Raw genomic sequence first — 15,181 nt, 5'->3', positions numbered from 1 at the left:
CTTCCAAAGAGTCACTGTTACATGTTTAAACTTACAAGGTGAGCAGCTGAGTCATGTTGCTGAAGCTCTGATTAGAAAGAGTGCTGATTCTGTTGTTACTTAAATCTCTATAAAAAATAAATTCAGAAATTCAGACCTTAAAATGACTGCCCCAGTCCTGAAACACTGTAAGTTAAACTGACAGATACATTATTTTTATTAGTAGAAGTAGTATCATCATTGGTATCAATATTTAAAGCAGCACATATTTTTATTTTCACATGCCATATACAAGCCTAGCAAGTGTTTAGCTTGATCAATGAAAAGCATTTTCATTTCAACACAGATGAAAAAGCAGCGCAATGCATTCTTATACAACAGCAATGTCCATCATGCTACTGAGTTAATAATGCAATCCTACATGAATCCAAGTATAGAAATGAAAGGAATGTTTTAAAGTGGAAAACATTCTAGTCATGTCCCTAATGACACCTGAGTAAATATCATCTAATACTCTACTTAACACTTACACACTGAAGACATCAAAGCCCAAAGCTATTATTATAAAGAACACTGTCTAAGATTTATAGAGAAAGCCTTAACATCTTTCTTGTTGTTCAATATTCTAATGAATAAAATCTTAAGCATAAGTATGATGGAAGCTGGAGTGGTATGCTGGTAGCTTCAAAGATGGTAGCTTCAAAGAAGCTTTGAAGAAGCCGTATTAAATGTGAATACTGCTTGTTCTTTATTCTGATATTGTCCTTTAGTCTTCATTTTATGTTCACTATTTCACTATTGTTTACTGTATTTTGTGGTGAAATAATACAGCATTTGTTTCTGAGGGGCCCTTGATATTTTAACTTAAGAGTACTGTTGAATAGCTATGCAATATGCATATTTCTCTGTCTCAAATTTCATGAAAGCATGTAAGAAAACTGACTCATAATAATAAACATATTAGGCAAGTATAACAGAGCAGTCTATTCAAAAGAGAAAGAAAAAGTTAGAAATAAGCAATTTTCCTTGTTAATCTGGAACTCAGCAGAGTCGTATGCAATTCCTTGTTTGGCCACAGAAGAACTAAGCATAGTGTTTTGGTTTTCCAAACACAGCTGAGGAACATTCTGAATTTCATAACAGCAGTATGAGGATATATTCAGAAAAGATTACAATAACGTGCCCCACAGGTCTGATAAATAGAGACTGTTAATACTCATCTTATTTGCATTTTATTTACTGTTCAACTATAATTTATTGTATTACATGTCTGCTAAATTGTTTGTGTGTGTTTTCTGATTAGAAGGTAAAGTTATACAATTTCTGTCTGTGTTTGTCAAAAATACACCACAAGTACCTCATCTCTGTGATGGAAGCCTTGTCACTATGCCTCTAATTAACCTCATCTCTAGACATATATCCAGTCTCCACTGATACTGTTACTGCACACAGTCCAATCTATACGCTTGCTTCTGGTACTGAGGTTCTAAAGTTTGTATTTTCTGTGTGCTGCAAGTTAGTTCTTGTATAACTTCTCTAAACAATCCACAAAGATTTCCTATAGGTTCTACGCTGTATACATGTGAGAATATTGCACGGGTTTTTTCCTGACATTATTTGCAAAATACAAAAAGGTTTGGAAACATGCTTTTTTCTAAATTTGTGACCGTGACCACTTTTGTCTAGCATGAGGTAAATAAAGGAAACCAAGTTCTTGTTTTTGAATGTCAAACCATTTTCAATTTTTGCAGCAAAGCTCTAAACCCAGTCAAAAAGAAATTTAAGGGATTTTGTTACTCTCCTCCACTTTTTATTCTGATTATAATGAAACCACAAACTGCTTTCAGAATGTTACACAGTTCAACCTCAGCTGGTATGAATTTTTATAGTCCTAACAAAGGCCATGGAATTACATCCATTTACATTGACAGTCTTCCTGTTTCTCTCACTGTACTCTTACAAGGTACAGAAATCACATTCAAATCATTCATGAAGTAGAGGTAATAAATTTTAGAGCAGCTAGTGATTTGCCTCAAATCAGAGAATGAGTCAGCAATAGAGTCGGGAATGAGGCGTTCTAGACAAGCTCACTTCTTGAGTCATTAAACCATATATTGTGGGAGAAACAGAAGGGGTTACATTCAAGTGTTACAACAGCAGTATGTGCTATTCCTATGCAAAGCATACCACAGAATGAAGCATAGGACAGAATGTTTCTTTTGTAAATAATTCTAGTGCCTTTATGGAGCTTCGTAACAAAATGCTGTATTACCCTAACGCCTTACCCTAATTACCCTAACTTTGTAAGATTTTACATCCCTTTTCAGGCTAACTGTAATTCCTGCTTATTTACTTTGTGGTGTAATCACTGGAATGAAATACCCCTGCTTATAAAATGTGACAGAGTATATTATATGTAGGATGTGTTAAGCCGAATAAAATATCCTCTGTTGTAAAAAGTGGTTGTGCATCATATTTGCTAAAAGATAAGATACATTTTATGGTTTTTTTCTTACAACTAAACCCAGATATAATGTAGTAGGGTATTTTGGTTTGGTTTGTATTTTTTCATTGTAGTAGAGGATGTTGCTCTAAAACTACTTACATAAGTGTTAAATGCTTGTAGTTGGAAAGCTCTTTTGGAACAAGGGTAAACTGATTTCCATCCAAATAACTAAAATAGAAAAATAAAACATAGACCATTATGGTTTTTGTTAAAACAGTAGCATCTTCATCTACTAATCTTAGAATCCAACAGTAAAGTTAATAACAAAGAAATACATACTATTTCTGTTTCATACTAAAACTTGCCTACAAATTTTGGTTTTTAGAGACACAACTGAGGACCTGTAGCCTAAGATCCAAATGCTATTGTATCAGATATTATGAGTATTATGAAGTAACAGTAATAACAACCAACTCTAGTATTTTCTGTTATTTCATAAAGACTCTGCAAAATTAGGTCCTTATCATCTCCATTTCACACACACCTACAGGTGAAAAGTAAATCTGACTTCTGCAACTCGCATTACGTGTGGATTTTGAGCTATTGTAAATAGAAACAGACCCTGACATTGCAGAGGTAGTCCTTTACAGTAGAAACAGCAAGGGCTGGTCCCAGCTCTAACAGCAAATTCATTTGTCATGCCAGCGGTTCAGGTCACCTTCCCTAATTTCTCCCTGTATATTTCATGATATATCAGGCATGACATACCACAAGCCTGTTCCTATGGAGTATGTTAGGCACTAAAGACAGTAATCAATTATCCTTCACTAGAAAGTTAGATTTTTTTTTTTCTCCTCTTTGTAGGGTTATAGCTCCTGTATATTCCTTGCTCTTCTTCCATGCTCATAATTCTTGATAACAGACTTGTTCATCCTTAGAGTTAACAGGTACAGAGCCATCAAACTGTATCGGCACCCGAGTTACAGGCAAAGGAAGGTAACAAGCCTTGCCTAAAAAGCTTCCAGTGTGCAGCCAGTCATTACAAAGTGCAAGTGGAGGGGCTCTTCATGTAACCAGGGCAAATAGTTTAGAGATTATAAGAAGTGCTGAATTTACCTGGTTCTCTGAAATGAAGCAGACAGTAGCAGGAAGATAAAACATCTTTAGTTTCTCAACTGGGGCAAATGACTTCCTGATGGTGGTATTACTTGTGTCTCCTGGAACCCAAGTAAAAACTACACCCTCATTATCCCTATATAAAGAATATATTTTAGCCATCCAAATACTTGGAACACACTTGAATTAAGAGCGGCCTCTGATAGAGACATTCTTAGATTAATTTTGAGCTTAATGTCTTCAAGTATGCTGCAGCATCTTTGGAAACTTTTGTCTTGACTAAAAGGATGGGCTGAAACACAGTTAAACTTAATGAAATAACTATCTACATCTAATGAAAAAGCTTTTTCTTTCATTTTTTTTTTCCCTTGGACTATGCCTTCCTTAGGGCTGCTTGCCAAATACAAAATACATGTCTCAACAAGTTTTATAGCTTACACTATGTTAATGGCATTACATAAATGGTGGTGAATGGAGCATGGGCTCATATACTTAATTACTAAGAAAGAAATGAACAACATTTAAACTTTTTGAAGGACTAAGTGTTCTGAGAAAATTCTTTTATTGAAAGATAAAAGAATGCCATCCAGAGTCACCTTGACAGCCTTGAGAGGTGGGCCCATGCAAACCTCATGAAGTTCAACAAGGCCAAAGCCAAGTGCAAGGTCCTGCACATGGGTCAGGGCAATCCCAAGTACAAATACAGGCTGGGTGGAGAATGGATTGAGAGCAGCCCTGAGGGGAAGGACTTGATGGTATTAATGGATGAAAAACTGAATATGAGCCAGCAATGTGCATTTGCAGCCCAGAAAGCCAACCGTATCCTGGGCCGCATCAAAAGAAGCGTGACCAGCAGGTCAAGGGATTGTCCCCCTCTACTCCACTCTGGTGAGACCCCACCTGCAGTACTGCGTTCAGCTCTGGGGCCCCAACATAAGAACCACATGGACCTGTTGGAGCGAGTCCAGAGGAGGGCCACGAAGATGATCAGAGGGCTGGAGCACCTCTCCTATGAAGACAGGCTGAGGGAGTTGGGGTTGTTCAGCCTGGAGAAGAGAAGGCTCCAGGAAGACCTTATAGCAGCCTTCCAGTACCTAAAGGGGGCCTACAAGAAAGCCAGAGAGGGACTTTTTACAAGGGCATGTAGTGATAGGACAAGGGGTAATGGCTTTAAACTGAAAGAGGGTAGATGTAGATTAGATGTAAGGAAGAAGTTCTTCACTGTGAGGGTGGTGAGGCACTGGAACAGGTTGCCCAGAGAGGCTGGGGATGCCCCATCCCTGGCAGTGTTCAAGGCCAGGTTGGATGGGGCTTTGAGCAACCTGGTCTGGTGGAAGGTGTCCCTGCCCATGGCAGGGGGATTGGAACTAGGTGATCTTTAAGGTCCCTTCCAACCCAAACCATTCTATGATTCTGTCATTCTGTGATATATTAGGATATATTGCTTTAGTTTCATTAGAACTGAAGTACTAGAAATATCCACTTGGCTGATAAAAATTCCTCCTTGTTCAAATGAAGCAAGTATTAAGATATTTTATAAAACACATAAAGAGTACATCTTGGAAAGGTTATGCATGCTAATGAACAAGAAGAATCAATCAGTATGCAACTGCTAACAGGAAACACCTCCATTATCCGTTTGAAAAATATGCTAAATTGCATGCTTAGACACTAATTAAAGCATACAAAATTGTGCACAAATGAGTTTTCAGTCACAGTCAGGGTTCCACTTGCAATTTGAAAAGTATCTCTCTTTAGCTGCTTAATTTTACATTACATTGATGCCCTTAAGATTGTCAAATTGTATTTATTAGGCCAGACTATATTTAATTAAGTTACCTTCTATTCAAGAGAAAAAACGAACAACAAAACCTAATGAAATAAGTTATAGGTTTATATAGCTGTGTGCTAGTCTGAGTTCTTAACAATTTCTCTTCATTAATGACTAAAGCCTTTTGGATGGTATTAAGCACCGCACTAGTGGTGGACATTTCAGAATCTTCTGTATAATACCACATGCTAAAACAATAAAGTCACTGTCTTAGTGACTTAAGATACACAGTTATGATGTCTCTGAAAAAGCACTACAATAATCAGTCACTACGAAGCATTAGTAATTTAATATTAAATACTTGCCATAGGTAACACAAACCCAACTTTTTTTCTTGTAAATAATTTCTATCTATTTCTTTCAATCTTGTGACCTATCTGATCAAGATTCAAAACAGATGAATAACCCAATTTTTAGGTTTATATTTTCCCCTTCATAATGCATAAAAATTGACTCATCTAGTCTTATGAGTAGCTTATTCAGTTATTACCTTCAAACAGTATGTGAGGTAGCAAGGTCTTTTTTATATCAATGTTACTGTCCATCTACATATTCAAATTATATTTTCTCATAAAATGCAACCTTAACCATTTTTCTCATATAATAATTTATCAAGAAATTAATAAAATATCCCAGATTGTATAAGACTGCCTATACGAAAAGTAAGACTTTCTATTAAAACCAGTCTTTTTGAAATACCACAAAACCACATTTATTATGAAAATATGCAAACACATTAATAGGTTGTTTTCTTTTTGCTTTTTCATGTAATTGAAATTCTTCATTCCTTTCTAAACAGTGACCATAGATTAATCAGATTCACTGCTGCCCATAATTTAAGCCATTGCAACATGATATCCATGTTCAGTTACAGGATGGTTCAGTGTTGAGGATATCAATTCTGAGAGTGATTACGATTTTATATACATATATTTTTAAAGCTTTTCAGTAACAGATAGTTCTTAGAGTGTTTTGGGACTTACAGAGCCTTGCTAATTCAAACTTAACCTCAAATTTCTCAAGATACTGTGCAAGTCTTTATAAAGTGGTATATTAATAAATGTCAGCTGATCTACTGAATCCAATTCTTCATTTTCTCCTCCCCTCATTCTTGAACCTGACAATATAAATCTGACATTGATTTTCATAAAAGGGAAGTGTGCCACTTACAGTTCTGTTACATCTTTTGGGATGCCCTTCGGCAAAGCTTTTAGGCCTTTGTTGCTGCAGCGAACTACTGTGTCTAGACAAGTGCATTCTGCAGGACAGCGGGACAGTGGAGAGCAGCTATTGTCATCATTTCCTGGTTAATAAAAACAAACAGATGCTAAGCTTGCTATAGAAATGTCACTTTGGTATTAGCAATAATATCGCACCTGGAATTCCTATAAGCAAACATGTTATTTCTACATTATGATATCTCTAGGTAGGGAAAACATTAAGTCATCTCTGTAAACCATTGCTCCAAGAATTTACATTTGAAGTGATGCTTTATTTAGTACAATACTGTTTTACTAGGTAAAAATGCTACTATATGGAATGAAAGATCATTAAAGAAAGAACAAAACTTAAAATGAAAGATAATAAAACAAAATACATGTTTATTTTCAAAATTAAAAAATTATTAAAAATAAACAGAATCTATTTAAAGAAAAGTTACAGCCTTTAAAATTGACAAACTAATAATGCAATAAATGGAAGCATGTGTGAGAGAGATGCAAGATAGCAGCCTTTTTTTTATTAAGCATTGAGGAAGTCACAAACTAAGCAAAATGGCATGTTATTTGATCAAGTAACCTGAAAGAGTGCTTGATTCAAACATCAGCATTTGAAAATATTCTCATCTGAACTACATTTGATCAATTTATTAATTTTAAAGCTATACATATGAAAGCTGTAATTATAAAAAGCTCAAATATTAATTTTCTTACCATCATCGCATGTAAAATCCTGAATTGCCACATCCTGGATGGGAATCTCTTTGAGGAAGTAGGGTTTTTGGCAACGAGGGTTCCCCGTCACAATGCGTTTCTTCCTTAGCCAGTCTCCAAGCCATGCGAGATGGCAGTTGCAGTTGAAGGGATTGGCCAAGAGGTTTCTGAGAACCACAGGAAAGTTTACTTCGGATGACACCATTTTTTCATCCTAAGTATTCTATTTTCAAAAAGCTAAGCTTAAATACTGTTCTTCAAACAATGCTATGTACAAACCATAGGTGAAGCTACAATTTAGGCTCTGTATGGTGAATCTTGATATAACTCATTTAGAAATAATTTAAAACTGTCAAAGACCTGACTTGTTGTCAAGCCACTCTGTACTGATAATGCAGTAATTTCATACAGAGATGAAGGCTGATTACTTTACATTATTAGCTTTAACCTGACAACAGCTATTCCATTAATTTGTCATCTCAAGATTTCCATCTTTTATTTGCTCTAGAGAATAAGTTTCCTATCTGAAGTGACAGCTAAGTTGATTACATGCCAGTTATAAAAATGAATTTACTTCTAGAAGTCTCAGTATTTTTGGCATCTCCTTACTTCAGCACAAACCTATTGACAATTCCATTATTTATAAACATGTCATCCCTAATAGGCACAAATTAGTCACTTGGTGCAAAGTGTCACTTTTTATGTAAAAAAGAGATTAAGTACTTTCCTGAATGATGCTACCTACAAAAAGCATTTCTTCGGTAAACTGGGTGGCAGCTTTGCTCGGCATTTTCCCCTCCCTTAAATTACGTCATATTTAAATAAAAAAGAGATGCTTTTTTTCATAGAAAATGAGACTGAAGCTTCATTATAAAACATATATGAATGAAGATCCTCAGTAGGCTGAGGAAATTTAAGATAATTATTGGACAGCACAGTGCAGACAGACAGACAACTTGGTGATGTGAACAGCTGCAATTGTGCAATGCCTACCCAAAATGTGGCTCTCTACCCAGGCTCGGATCAGTGAGGGGGGCAAGCAGGACATTCTTCCTGCCTTCTCAGGCACTTCTGGAAACCTAACACTGCATCAAAGGGCACCATGAAAACATACTCTTCATGTGTCCAAGACGGTCCAGAAAATAACCTTTCTCAAAATCCCTCTATGAACTCTTTTTTTCCCTTAACTTTACCTCACGCTGTGGAATTATACAGTAAACCATTAACAGAAATGTCCCCAAAACGTTAGAGGTTTAAACTTGGGTAAGGTAAAACACAAACGTGACTTACAACGTAGAGAGGGAATGCAGCGTATCGAAGGAGCCGGGTGCCACGGTGGTGATCTGGTTATCATACAGCGAGAGCAGGCGGACTGAGCTCAGGCCCGTGAAGCTGTCATTTCCCACACAGCTCACGCGGTTGCTCCTCAGCATCCTGAAAAAGGAAGGATCAGCATTTCTTAGCTTAGCCCGAGCAGAGGCCAGAGCTGAAGTGGTGGCCCAAGCAAGGGCCAAGAGGTGTGACTCCAAAAGGACTGCTACCAGTGGAGGAACCACAAGAGCCGTGACCCCTGTGCTGCCTGTCACCTCCCTGAAGGGACTGAGCACAGTGTGCATTGAGGGGACTGGAAAACAGAAAGATGGGTGGGTAGGTTTCACAGAGGCAAGGGGTGTTTCCTCTAAGCATTTCTGTGGGTTTTTTTCTTTCAGTACCAGAATCGGTAATTATGAGTGTTACCTGACTATAAATTAAACTGATTGAAATTCCCCAAATCAGAGACACACAGCAGCCCCCTCTTCATGTTTCCAAGCCTAATGACTTCAGAACTGCTATTTACATGGAGCAGAAGGTAGTACCAGCTGACCTCTTCCTGAGGCCCTTTGACCTGCATTTTCTTAAGATAAATTCTAGAAACCACTTCTACTTCATTCTCAAGCGTTTCAATTAAATAAAATCAGGCTACCCTGACTCCTCCTTAGCGTGACTCTAATATTTAGTAAAAATTTAAGAATACTAAGCAAGAAACACCTATTCTAAAATCTCTCATATTTCTGTAAAACATATGAGCTTTGAAGTTTGCTGTTCTATCTGTCCATCAATAAATGGCTATTTTTTCCCCATGTTCTTGTCTAAGAATAGATGCTGCTAACAATTTTAGCAGCTTTAAATGCAAAGTTAGAAATGAAAGGCCTGATTTATTAAAAATACCTAAGGTCTACGGACAGCTGAAGCTCCAGAGATCATTTAATCTTGGCTCTGCTCTGCTGATCAGGACAGGCTCTCTGAAGAAGGCCAAGAAGCTGTGGATTGTATAAACATCTTTTTTTAAGTGGAAAGGGCTAAACTGCCTTCATGGAAAGAATGAAATGAGTTCAAGCTATAGTGCTTTTATTCCTCCCTTCACTGTTGAAATGACATTAAAATTACTTAGGAGAGAATAATTTCCCACATTTCAGTATCCACCAGAATCATTTTTTCCTCTAGCAAAATTCCCAGTAATGGTTTAGCTGAATTGAATCAGACTCCATTACGTAAAATGTGTAATTCCCGTGCAAAATTGTGTTACTTTGAAGCAGATGATTATCCCTATTTCCGTGTCTGCAGTTGGATGTTTACCCATTCTCAACTGCTTCATCATTTCAGAGGACTCAAAATTTCTGTAGTCAAGTAACCACAACAAAAAATTTCAGCTACATTATATCCATAATTAGTAATTAATGAATTCATATAACATATGATAACTTTTTGTAAAATAGGAATAAAAACCAAGATATGCTTGAATAATCCAGAGCTAATCCTCCAAAATCAATTTTTTTAGGACAGATAGAACATTACTTTAAAAAGTACCTGGCAGAAAGGAAGAATAAAAACACACAAATAATTACACTTACAGTGTTTTGAGACTTTCTAGTCCTTTAAACATTTTGTGTCGAACACTTTCCAAGCGGTTGCTAGTGAGCAATAGCTCATTCACACCAGAGGCTCCGTCAAATGCTCCTTCTTCAATATCTGTAATCTTGTTATTGCTCAGGTTTCTATTACACATTAAAAGAAACAGAGAAAAATATGTTTTCTTTTTTAAATACCCCAAATTAACTGTTAAATGCTGCAGTCTGCATATGTTTCAAGATACTGAGTTATTGTGTAAAAGCAATGAATACATTGTTCAACTTTGAACCAATAAAAGCATAATTCAATGCCCTGCTAACTGAAGAAGTAAGGATTTTTAATGCAATCTTTGGAAGATGTTCTTAAATAATGGCAATTACCCAGTCCATGCTGCTGCCACACAACATCTTTTCATAATTTTTAATCTTGTCAGTGACTGTATTTTTTTCATGTCTCCAGTCCTTGTAGCATTATTAGATGAATTAATAACTGAATGATACTGTATGAGTACCAGCACAACTAACCACTCCTATTTCTTCATTTCATCTTGGTAAACACAAATATAATAAAACAGTATAAACAGCAACATATGTAAATGAAATGTGTGAATGTAAACAGTACATGAAATGTTAATCATTTATGACATTAGTTAAAAAGGAGGGCTTATAAGCAAGATAGTTCATTTATCTGCAATTTGCATGCAAAGCAGATCAAAATGTGGGAAAATGACCCAAGATACTGCCAAAATATTTAGTGCTTATGGTTTTTAGTTGAAATATGGAAATTACAGCCCAAGTGGGTGGTATCTGTACTATATATACAAAAGCAATCATACTCAACAACACACATTTTCTTAAAGATTTTTCATGTTATTCTTGCCTCCCTTTGTTTTGTTTCATATAACTATTTACACATATTATAAAAGTACATATTTACACACTAAAGAGTGTTATAATACACTAGTGATTTTTAAAAAGCTCTTAAAAATGCTCCGAGACAATGTAAAATGAACTGAAGCTAAAAACTTTTTATTTGATGGAATTAATGGTGTTGGGAAGAAAATCAAATTTTATTTGACGCAATTTCTAGAACAGCATTTTAATTGTTCAAATCAAGAACGATACTATTTGTTAGAACAAAAATTCACACACTTGCCAGAATGAACTGGTGCCATTATCTAAGACATAGAAAACAAGGAGTTGTGGCTTAATCTTGAGTGCTGACTACTCATCTCTAGCCTAGCTGTAATTTAATGTACACCTTGCCTGTGATGAAGGATACAATCATAGGATCATAGAATCATTCAGGTTGGAAAGGACCTTTAGATCATCTGAGTCCAGCGTTAACCTAACACTGCCAAGTCCACCACTAAACCATGTCCCTAAGTGCCACATCTACATGTCTTAAATACCTCCAGGGACGGTGACTCCACACTTCCCTGGGCAGCCTGTTCCAGTGCTTGACAACCCTTTCAGTGAAGAAATTTTTCCTAATGTCCAATCTAAACCTCCCCCGGTGCAACTTGAGGCTGCTCCCTCTTATCCTATCGCTCATGACTTGGGAGAAGAGACCAGCACCCACCTCACTACAGCCCCCTTTCAGGTAGTTGTAGAGAGCGATAAGGTCTCCCCTCAGCCTCCTCTTCTCCAGGCTAAACAGCCCCAGCTCCCTCAGCTGCTCCTCATAAGACTTGTGCTCCAGGCCCCTCACCAACTTGGTTGCCCTTCTCTGGACACGCTCCAGCAACTCAATGTCTGTCTTGTAGTGAGGGGCCCAAAACTGAACCCCATACTCGAGGTACGGCCTCACCAGTGCCAAGTACAGGGGAACAGTCACCTTCCTGCTTCTGCTGGCCACACTATTTCTGATACAGGCCAGGATGCTGTTGGCCTTCTTGGCCACCTGGGCACACTGTTGGCTCGTATTCAGCTGGCTGTCGACCAGCACCCCCAGGTCTTTTTCTGCCAGGCAGCTTTCCAGCCGCTCTTCCCCAAGCCTGTAGCGCTGCACGGGGTTGCTGTGACCCAAGTGCAGGACCCACACTTGGCCTTGTTGAACTTCATACAATTGGCCTCGGCCCATCGATCCAGCCTGACCAGATCCCTCTGTAGAGCCTTTCTGCCTTCAAGCAGATCAACACTCCCGCCTAACTTGGTGTCATCTACAAACTTGCTGAGGGTGCACTCGATGCCTTCATCCAGATTGTTGAAAAAGATATTAAACAGAACTGGCCCCAGTACAGAGCCCTGGGGAACACGACTTGTGACAGGCTGCCGACTGGATTTAACTTCATTCACCCCCACTCTTTGGGCTCATCCAGCCAGCCAGTTTTTTACCCAGCAAAGCGTACACCCGTCCAAGCCATGAGCAGCCAGTTTCTCCAGGAGAATGCTGTGGGAAACAGTGTCAAAAGCTTTACTAAAGTGTAGGTAGACATCCACCATCACTGCTTTCATTTAGTTTCACAGTGGAGCTGTTCAGCCTCCTGTAAGGTGCTGCTCAAGACTGGAATCAAGAAACTCATTATTTCTCCTCTTAGCTAGCTTATCCATGTCAAGCCCTAAGTTTCCTAATATCTTATTTGTTCCTTGTGTAACATGGATACTACTTCTCCCACTTCACAGGGATATTTTAAGGATTAATGTTGCATAGCTAATCAATGATGCAGGGCATACACATGCTTTATTACTGATGAACCATCAAATCAATTTAACATTTAGGCCCCAATTTTTCAATGTCAACTGTGCAGAAAGACCTTTGCACCTATTTGAACCTCCAGAAGAAATATGAGCTCCACAAAAATACAGAATTCACTCGTATGGGTGTCTCTATAACATCACTACCTCACTGCTTTCCGGTCACCCTTAACCACTCACTGTATTATACTCTGTTCTGAAGAATGCTGCAACAACTGATAACTATATTAGGAAGTTAGAGAGCAGTATTATTAAAAATTTTAACTTTTCATTAACATTTTCTCAATTTTGTCCCTCCTCAATTATCCAGATTTCAAAGCTCGTGGGAGTTCCAGCAGAGAGCTACACTGAAACTGATTAATAGTCTTCCTTTTCTTTCTTTCATCTTGAACACCTCCTTAACTAAAAAGCAGCAAACTAGCTTTAGATGACACGAAATGTTTACTAAGCTACCTTTATAGGCTGAAAATATGTAATTACTGACAGTATATTCCCTTTTCCCCATTTTTCTTAAATATGAAGAGCTGATATATGTGTGTGCATGTGTAAGTATGCCATATCAAGTATTTTATTTATTTCAAAGGCACTCTGTAGTTGCAAAGAGTGCTAATCTGAGATCCTTGAGGAATGAAGAAAACCTCCTTGAGGAATGAAGAAAACCTCCTTGAGGAATGAAGAAAACTGGGTATGTACTGTATAGCACCAGAACACTGCTCTGCCAGACATTCCTACATTCTCTTAGCCCAATCCAAAGTGGCAAGGTGTACTCAAGTGGATAGGTCAAAAGCTAAGTTGATTTTTGGTTGTGGTTTTGGTTTTTTTTTTTTTTTTTTTAAATCTTTGTCGACGAACTAAAAAAATCAGTAATAAGTATTTAACTAATTGTGATCATGGCAGCTGCCAGCAAGGATCTGGATAAGGCTAACAACAGTTTAAGTAATACTATTGCTCCCCTTGAGATTTTGGTCACCAGTAATGTAGACTGATCTTTTACAAATGGTAGTAACTTGGTGGCTACAAAGCAGTGCATGATTTTCATTAATCTGATCTATTTTTATTTGCATTTTTCTTCACTTACTATTTATGTTTGGATTTAATCCTGAAAAGACTGAGCACAGAGTCACTAAGTCTAACTAAATGATCTACCCTCAAATACGTCTTTTAAATAACTGAAAGAAAGATTTTCATAATTTATTTTTAGTAACAACTGTAACTGGTAAGTTTATAAACTCCTCTTAGAACATGAACTATGAACATGGACTTACATGGATGAGCTATCAAACCATTTTTTTTTTCCAGTCATTTAATTTTGATATTCCCCTTGTCTAATGACAGTTTAATGAAGCACAGAATCAAAGGCATGTCTTGAATGTGCTGAAAGAGGCAAAATTGCCTGGTTAGGGAGTAGTACAGGAAGTTACAAAAAATTACTGGAACCTTTTTTGAGCAGCTTATACTGTGAGCTCCCTGCTGTGGCTGCATAACAGACCAGCTGGCTGGACATTGCAGTGAAGGTGCTGGAGCTACACACCATGAGAAGTTCCTGGCAGTACCTAGTCCCATAGAGAAGAGCTGCCAACTCTAACCTACATCAGTTACTAATTTAAACCCATTCTTGATTTTTGATTAAAATATTCTGAATCTTTTATAGGTAAGAACTAAGAAAGGTGGAGAAACACAGCAAGGAGCTAACGTGCTATCTGAATAGACAAGGGCACTGAAGTTGCACTTACATTTTACGCAGCTGAGGAAGTTTCTTAAAGATTCCAGTAGCTTCCAGGACTGAAAATTCATTGTTATTTAGTCGCCTACAAGAAATGACACCAATTTCAGAAAAACATATTCGGGCATTGGTACAGAATATTCCACACTAAGTGAAACTTTCAGAGTGGTTTAACTGAATAGCTGGTGTTTAACGGGTAGCTGAAGAACAATTCCATATATATTGACATATATAATTCCTGTGAATGAACATTCTCATTAGTTAAACTTAGACATACATAAGACATACAGAATCAAAACCAGATCACAAAACAACATACAATTAAAACTGCAGAGAAATAGAAGTAGTAGTTTTTGATTTTTCTATTAAGGGAAAAAACCAAAAATGTAACTAAGGAAGGATTCCATGGCAACTTATAAATAAAAATCTTAAAGAATTATGTATAAACCACTGAAGATTAGTTTACTGTTCTTTAAAGAATATCAGGTGGGGTCTGCCAGACATCTGGAGGTGCTCACAGAACACTATTTACAGAATGAACTAATTACTTTATGCTCAATGCTTCTTTTG

The 15,181-nt window shown here is 37.3% G+C and overlaps 1 protein-coding gene across 6 annotated transcripts in view; it reads right to left on the bottom strand.

Moving 5' to 3' along the window:
- The window catches only part of SLIT2 (slit homolog 2 (Drosophila)), a 271,824-nt gene that overhangs the window by 47,699 nt on the left and 208,944 nt on the right, over positions 1–15,181 (bottom strand). For all 6 annotated transcript variants that reach the window (XM_010576835.1, XM_010576836.1, XM_010576839.1 and 3 more), the window contains 7 exons: positions 14,622–14,696; positions 10,195–10,338; positions 8,594–8,737; positions 7,304–7,470; positions 6,543–6,675; positions 2,585–2,653; positions 36–107 (listed from right to left, as the gene is read on the bottom strand). In XM_010576835.1, coding sequence (XP_010575137.1) covers positions 36–107; positions 2,585–2,653; positions 6,543–6,675; positions 7,304–7,470; positions 8,594–8,737; positions 10,195–10,338; positions 14,622–14,696 — 804 coding nt within the window. The remainder of the gene's footprint in view (positions 1–35; positions 108–2,584; positions 2,654–6,542; positions 6,676–7,303; positions 7,471–8,593; positions 8,738–10,194; positions 10,339–14,621; positions 14,697–15,181) is intronic.

The sequence above is a fragment of the Haliaeetus leucocephalus genome, unplaced genomic scaffold, assembly GCF_000737465.1.
Source record: "Haliaeetus leucocephalus isolate CR32 unplaced genomic scaffold, Haliaeetus_leucocephalus-4.0 Scaffold545, whole genome shotgun sequence".
Taxonomy (NCBI): domain Eukaryota; kingdom Metazoa; phylum Chordata; class Aves; order Accipitriformes; family Accipitridae; genus Haliaeetus; species Haliaeetus leucocephalus.
The sequence above is the reverse complement of the archived record's forward strand: the minus strand, read 5'-3'. Positions and strand labels throughout refer to the sequence as shown.